The sequence below is a fragment of the Egretta garzetta genome, unplaced genomic scaffold, assembly GCF_000687185.1.
Source record: "Egretta garzetta isolate BGI_Z169 unplaced genomic scaffold, ASM68718v1 scaffold34, whole genome shotgun sequence".
NCBI classification, from domain to species: domain Eukaryota; kingdom Metazoa; phylum Chordata; class Aves; order Pelecaniformes; family Ardeidae; genus Egretta; species Egretta garzetta.
In genome coordinates this window covers 4,746,144-4,753,742 of record NW_009259586.1, presented here as the reverse complement: position 1 = coordinate 4,753,742, position 7,599 = coordinate 4,746,144, and the positions used below count along the sequence as shown (strand labels likewise).

The 7,599-nt window shown below is 60.7% G+C and overlaps 1 protein-coding gene across 1 annotated transcript; it reads left to right on the top strand.

The window, feature by feature from the left end:
- Nucleotides 1-223: 223 nt before the first annotated feature.
- Nucleotides 224-4,829, top strand: RAB37 (RAB37, member RAS oncogene family). Its single transcript, XM_035893410.1, has 8 exons — nt 224-334; nt 2,451-2,492; nt 2,641-2,707; nt 2,794-2,846; nt 3,248-3,313; nt 4,072-4,128; nt 4,378-4,454; nt 4,560-4,829. The coding sequence occupies exons 1-8, from the start codon at nt 227-229 to the stop codon at nt 4,663-4,665; spliced, it is 576 nt and encodes a 191-aa protein (XP_035749303.1). The 5' UTR covers nt 224-226; the 3' UTR covers nt 4,666-4,829.
- The last annotated feature ends 2,770 nt before the right edge of the window (nt 4,830-7,599 follow it).

Below are 7,599 nucleotides of genomic sequence, written 5' to 3'. Positions count from 1 at the left end.
CTCTCCTCTTCTGCTCTTCCCCTCTTTGGTGGCTGGGGGCTGCTCAGCTGCACCCTCGGGGGTCCCATCCACCCCCGGCTCGCATGGGGCTCCCCAGCCCTGGCAGGACCAGCCCTGGGGAAAGAAACGGAGGGACACGAGGGACCGGGGGGGACACAGCGCCACCCAGAGATGCTGCCTCCTCCCCTTCCCGCTGACACCTCTCCCTGCGCCCATCTTGCAGGTGATGTTACTTGGAGACTCGGGCGTGGGGAAAACCTGCTTCCTGCTCCAGTTCAAAGACGGGGCCTTTCTCTCCGGGACGTTCATAGCCACCGTGGGCATAGATTTCCGGGTGAGACCACCACGGCTGCTGGCCCCTCACCTCCCCTGACCCGCACCTCGGCCAGGATGGGGTGCTGGGATGGGGGGTTGGGGGGTTTCCAGTCTCTGCACCCCAAATAATCTCCTAACTGGCTGCAGGCGCTTGCTGAAACCCTTCCACCTCTCCCTGGGAGAGTGGCAACAGGTGAAAGAGCCCGCTGGGAACGTCACTGCTTGCCTTTAAACCAGCAAAAAGCCCCAGTTTAGCCCATCCCGGATGGGTGCGTGGGCTGGCGGTGTGCAGCAGTCAGCTGGCATGCTCCACCGGCCGGGCTGAGGCTAACGGCTGGTGGGGACAGAGGCTGGTTGCTGTAATTTTGTGCCTTGAAAGGGCTGAAAACTGCTGCTGAGGAGTTGTTAAGGTCTGTTAGGATAACTGGATCCCGTTTAAGCTCTCCTGTTGCTCTCTGTTCACCAAATTTCAGCTGCAGGGTCTCTCTGGGGATGCACGGGCAGGCAGAGCTGTTTGCAGCACAGGGTAAAGCGGTGTTTCAGCAGGCTGGAAGTCATGGGGGGTGTCCCCGGGCAGGGCTCTGCCTGCGGCTGCCAACACGTGTCGAGCGCGGTCGGCGCTTCCTCTGCCTCCGCAGCTGCTGCTGCTCTGGGTTTCTGCTGCCTTTGCTGCCTGGGCTGCTCTTGGCTTGCAGGGGGGAATTGGGGCGGTTTGGTGAGCAGGGGCCAGGGGGAGAAGGCTGTGGATTTGCTTTGGAGGGGCTGTCATAGCCTGTCCTTCCAATAAAGTCATGAAAGAAGGGAAATCTGCTCTGTCCCACTGCTGGGCTCAGCACCAGCGGCCCCGGGTGTTGCCAGCTTGTAGGTACCTGCTCTGCCTCGTGCAAGTGTCTCCTCCAGCAGCTCATGGCTTGCTGCTGGTAGATAATTTCCAGTGTCTCCTAGGGCACGATTTTTGTTTTATTCAGCCAATTTTCTCAACTTTTATCATCTCCACATGGGCTGAATTTCCACTTCAAACAATTCCAGGCAACCATATTATTAATAGGCGTTTTCTCTTTCCAGAATTGTCCCTCCAAGTACAATTCTTTGGGAGTTTTAAAATAGCCAGTTGGTAACTCCTGCTTTTCTTTTCTTGGGCCTCTGGAGAGAAGTCCCTGCACTTTCAAGTTGGCTACAGTGGTTGCTTAAGCCCTCTCTGATAACTGCCTGTTCACTTGCAAATGCCACTTCCCTTCCCCAGTCCCATCCTGGCTGCAGGGTCCAGTGGCCCCCATGCCAAGGCTGCAAACTGCCCTGACCAGGGTGACTTCCTCCTGCTGTGCTGGATAAAGCTACGTGCTGCCGGCAAGCCCCCAGCTCAGTGTATGCAACGACCTTTAAGGGCCAAGCAAGGCTTCCACCAGCAAGGAGACCTGAGCTGTACACCCAGCATCAACCACTCAGCATCCCCAGACAGCTTGTAGCATGAGAAGGCCTTAAATTGCTGCAAATAGCCCAAATTTTTAGTGCAGCGGTGGTTCTTTTGGCACAGGGAGCAGAGGAATCCTGGCAGAAGGGTCAGAGCTTTATGGTGGGCAAGCATAAAAGCAGGCCAAGATGTTATTAATAGATGCACATTTGCATGTAGTTCATGCAAGACCCTCTGCACTTCCCCAGCTCAGCCATTTCTCCTGGGTATATGGGCAGGGGCTGCTGCAAGCCCAGGGCTGCCCGGCAGGAGCCAGAGCGGGTCAGTGTTCCTGGGATTTGCAGGGCTGCCTGCATCATGAACCAGCTCGTGAGGGTACTTGGGAGCCATAGGACAGGGGAGCTGGCTGTAGGAGCTGAGTGAGGCACCGGATCCAAAACAGGCTGGGATCTCACTGTCCTGTCTCTGTCAGGGCCTGATTCTGCCCTTTTCCACCCTGGCATGAGGGGGTGCTGCTCTGGGATGTCCCTGTAGGTACCATGCAGCACCGCAGCTCCCCAGCAGGACCCGGGTTTGTAGCAATGAGGCTCCAACATCCAGCTCCCACGGGCAGTTTGGCTTCATCCCTCTGGCTGGGGGGCAGCAGCCGAGGGGCTGGGGCACAGCCAGCTCCATGCCAAGGCGCACTTTGGGCTGATAAACGTGCTCTCCTTCTCTTCTGCAGAACAAAGTGGTGGCTGTGGATGGTGTGAAGGTGAAGTTGCAGGTGAGCTTTGGGAGGGGGTGAGCAATTCCCAGCCATGCTGCTGGAAAAAAAAAACCCTGGAGTGAGCGTGGGTGGGCTGGGAGCCGCAGGGACATCCCCAGCTGGGGGGTTTCCCCTCCCTGCTCTCACTGACGCAGCTTCTTGGCAGATCTGGGACACGGCAGGACAGGAGCGTTTCCGCAGCGTCACCCACGCCTACTACAGGGATGCCCAAGGTGGGTTTGGGGTCCAGTGGGGACAGGGGAGACTGGCCAGAGCACATCAGTGCAGCGGGGCAATGCCTCTGCCTCTTCCCTTCCAGCCCTGCTCCTGCTCTATGATATCACCAGCAAGATGTCCTTCGATAACATCCGCGTGAGTCCCCTCCGCTGGTTGGGAGCGTGTTTCTCCCCGGGGATTGGGGCCGTGGGTGCCCTGCGTGGCTTGCTGGGTGTTTGAAGCAGTTTGAAGCCTGTTTTGCATGCAAGCACCGGCTGTTTCGGCTAGAGCCAGCCGGCTGGGAGCTCAGCCCCAGGGCTGGGCGCTGCACGGCTGGGTGAGTTTTATTTAGGGACATGGTAAACGGCTGTAAGGAGAAAACATGGTTTGGGATGGACATGAACTACGTGTAGGCTCGGGAGTTTTTAGGACTGTTCAGCTGTGATGCTGGAATGGTTCCCATGCCAAAAAAAAAGCCATTTTTGCAGGGGGTGTGGGGGCTGAGAGGGGAGGGACAGGGGTCGTGCTTGCCCCGACACAGCCTTGCTGTCCTGCAGGCCTGGCTGACGGAGATCCACGAGTATGCCCAGAAGGACGTGGTCATCATGCTGCTGGGCAATAAGGTGCGTGCAGGGTCCCCCTTCACCCCGCGGTTTGCTGTGCCATGCTGTGCCATGCTGTGCTGGTCTGGCCCTACCCTTCCCATCCCCATGGCTGTGGAGGAATGGGGCTCACTGGGCGCTCTGCCTGCTGGCTGGGTGCACCCTGTCTGCACCCTCTGCTGGGCTCTGCTGATTTCTGGGTTCAGCAAGGCCCAAAGGTAACCCCAGAGGTTTGGGGAGGGGAGCCGGTGTCCCTGGCAGCTGGCGGAGGGCAGCACAAGGCTGAGGCTCCCAGTTCAGGATGCTGGTAGGTATGGGATGCCCACCAAGGTCCTGGATGCACCCCCAGATCCCAGATAGCCCCAAGTCCCAGATGCCCAACCAGGTCCCAGATTCTCTCCAGGGGTCCCAGATGCTGCTGGGTGCCCAGTGCCTGACTGGGTACCGGATTTTTCCCCAGGCTCCCTGAATCCTGGATGATGCTGAGTACTCGATGCCCAGCAGGGTACCAGAAGCCCCCCCTGTGTCCTGGGTGCCCCGAGGTACTGGATGCTGCCTCAGGTCCCCAGTGTCCCAGATGCCCCCCCCATCCTCAATACAACCAGGTCACAGATGCTCAATGGGCCCCAGATTCTCCTCTGGGCACTGGATGTTCCTGGGTCCCTGATCTCCCCCCTGCTGCTGGCAGCCCCCTGTGCACCCCACACTGCCTGCTTGCCAGTTGCCCCCAGGGTGCCAGCCGGCCCTGGTACACGGTGACATTTTCCTTCCCTTGGCAGGCTGACGTGAGCAGCGAGAGGGCTGTGAGGATGGAGGATGGAGCATCACTGGCCAGGGTGAGCTGTGCGGGGCTCTAACCTGGCTGCAGCCCCCCCAGACAATTGGGCGTCACTCAGCGTCCTGGTGCAGCCGTGCCATCCCTGCTGATGGGTGCCCAGATGTGCCTGGCTCTAGCATGGGCAGCGCGGCAGCCCCTTGCACACAAAACCTGGGGCAAGGCAGGGAGGCCAGGTGACAGGGACGATTTGGAGGGGCAGGAGGGTATTTCGGGGCTGGCTGTTGATGGGGCTGTGCTGCCCTTGCAGGAGTATGGGGTGCCTTTCATGGAGACGAGTGCCAAGACGGGCATGAACGTGGAGCTGGCTTTCCTGGCCATTGCCAAGTGAGTACCTGGGGGACCCAGGCGAGGGAGGTGTACCCCCGGCCCCGCCACCCCCTGCACCGGCACTGGAGCAGGCAGGGGGGTAACGTGGCCCCACCACTCCAGGGAGCTGAAGCAGCGCGCGGTGCAGCCGACGGATGAGCCCCGCTTCCAGATCCATGACTACATCGAGTCACAGAAGAAGAAATCCAGCTGCTGTGCCTTCGCCTGAGAGCGGTCGGGAGGAGCTGGCAGCCCCGGGGACACAGGCAGGCGGGAGGCAGCGTGGGGGCCCAATCCTGCCCTTGAGCGCCCGAGGGAACTGGGCAAGCGTGGACAGGACAATATGGCAGAGCGCAGCGTGCAGGAGGAGAGACATCATCCCGGCGTCAGGATCTAGGGCCCCCCCTGAGGTCCCTTTGGGGTGGCTGGAGGGGGTGTGTGTGCCATGGATGAGCCCCCGTGCAGCCCCTGGCCCTCTCCTCCCCTGCAGCCATCCCTGCTCTCGGCGCTGCTCTCGTCCAGCTGGAAGGGCCCGATCCAGCCCCCATGTCCTCCGTGCTGCTGGGCTCTAGCTTCCCTCCAGGGACCCTCGGCTCTGCCTCCCAAGCTTCCCCATGCTCGGGTGCAGCTGGGGCCCAGTCTCGGCCGTGGCTCCTCGCTGCTCTGGTTGCTGCTGTCGGCTTTTATCCTCCTGCTGCCACAAGGGCAGCAATGTCCCCATTGTGTCCCAGTTCTGCTGGAGGGAAGAGCTGGGATGGGGAAGCGTCCAGCCAAGCCCGCTCCCTGCCCATGCAGCTGGTGTGAGAAATAAAACTCCCCTGGGAGCACCCAAGCCGCTTGGGGCACTTCTAGCACACATGGCAATTTGGAAAAAAATTTTATTTCCCCCCTCTTGTAGCCACAGGAAATAGAGACTTTTTTTTTGTTTTACTGAGAAAAGCATTTTTCTTTTCAATCCCTCCGGGCAAAACCATCTCCGGCCTCACTCAGGCTGGAGCTGGTGGGGTGGAGGTGCCTGTGGTGGCCTGGGGCTGCCGTGCCTGCCGGTGGGCTGGGTTTCTCTCCCATCGCTGTGCATGTAATGCAACTTTCTTCCTGCCACTGGCAAATAGCAGCTGAAACCCACTCTCTGGAGAGCAGATGCCTGAGATGCTTCAGCCAGCAAACGCTGCTATGTTGGCCCAGTGGGCATTGGCAGGGTGCAGGGTGCAAGGTCCCACGTTGCTGTGCATCCCCGGTGCTCAGCCTGACCCTGCCGGCCCTTCTGGCATGCTGCCAGCTGCCCCAAGCGCTGTGTAGGGTGGTGAGAGGGTGAATATTTGGTTATGTAGCTGAAGAGCTGATGCAAAGGGCAGCTGCGGAGGGCACGGCAATGCTGAACATGGGAGCTGAGGACTGGCGGGCACATCCGTCCCCATCAGCATCTTCCCTGGCCCTGCGCCCGAGCTGCTTGTCTCTCACCAGCCCTGGTGCCTCCTTTGCCTCTGCTCTGCTCCCGGGTCTCTCTTTGCAAGTTTACAGATTAAAGCTGGGTATTTTCGAGGCTTTGCATCTGCCTGGTTTTTTTATTGCGTGAGAAAAACCTGCCCCTGGTCTGCAACGTGGGAGGCTGCTGCACCCAGGCACTGTGGAGCAGCAGGGCCAGGGGGGCCCTGGGAGCAGCCATGGGGAGGGGGAAGCACTCGTGGCCCCTTCCTCCCCGCCAGGGCTTTCATTGCACATTTCAGACAGTCCAAAGGTGAGAGGGGAAGAGTAAACATGGCCTGTTAAATTAAAACCAACCTCCTCCCCTGCTGTTCTCATGGTGCGGAGTCCAGCATTCCCCAAATAACTCCGTCTTCCCACCAATGGCATTGCTGCTGCTGCTTGGCTGATGTCTGCAAAAAATGCTGGATGGCTTCAACACAAACAGACGTTGGCTCTTTTCTGTTTTCCCCCCACCAGTCTGAGCTCCCTTAACATTGCGCTGAGCCGCAAAGGGCCCTGGAGGGAGGAGGCAAGCTGGGGTGCGATGGTGCTGCCTGCACCCTGCTGTCCTGCGAGTGCTGCTGGGGTCTGCCAGACCCAAAAGCAGCTCCGGCTGTTTCCTTTGCTGTTGCCTTTCTTCCTTATCGCGGTCCCAGGCTCAAACCAGCCCTCTTGGAGCTGGGTTTTGTTTCCTGACTTAGGGCAGCGCTCCCAAGAAATGCCCACCCTCCGTGTCCTCCCCCAAACATGCATGCTTATGGGGCCACGCTGCTCACAACCCCCTTGCCAAGGGGAGGGCTGTGCTGCGCTGATGCTGCAGGCCGTGGACCCCCCTGCCATCCTGGGGCCATACCGTGACACGCTTGCCCTGGTTTTCCTCTGCGCAGGCATCTGCCGCCGTGGGATTCCTCTCCATCGCCTTTCTCAGGGCCGAGCGGCTGCGGGCGAATGCTCAGCCGAGTGGAGGAAACAAATGAGCCCACCCTCCGCTCCCAGCCCAGCCCTGAGGAGCCAGAGCGCAGCCACCCCCCAGCACGTGGGGGGTTTCTTGGCTGCTGGGGTCCTTGTGGCAGGGGTTCAGGGCAGAGCCACCCGGGAGGGACGTGTCCTCTGGCGTGCTGCTGCCGTCACCTCCTCGCTCATCCGGCAACGCCGGGGACCTTTGGCCAGCCTGAACGTCAGCTCGGCCCTGAAGCCTGGCAGTGAGAGACATGACAGTACCTCCACGCCACCCTCCCCAGGAGGATCCCGGGGGCCAGCTCTGCCCAGCACCAGCAGCCCTGCAGCCCTGAACCCCCAGGATCCCACGCTGCCATAATCCACTTCCCAGGCGGGAGCGGAGCGGAGCAGAGCAAATCCCCCCAGGGTTTCCCCCATCTCCCCATCTCCCTCGGGCCTCAGGGTGCCGAGCGGGGGCCGGGGCCGCTTAGAGGAGCGGGGGTGCTCTCGTTTCCGCCGCGCAGCGGGTTACCGGCGAGCGCGGCCTCCCGTGCCGCTTTCCCACGCAGTTTCGGTTTAAGGGTTTTTATTTCGCTTTAGAAGCTCCGAGCGTCCCTCCAGCGCCGGGGATCGGCAGACGGGAGAGGTGTTTGAGGACCGGGCGAGGGGACGGGGTAGGACGGGCCCCGAGAGGCCGGGGTATGCCACCCGGGACGGGCCCCGGGAGAAGCGGGGAGAGCCCTGCCGGTCCTCGGCC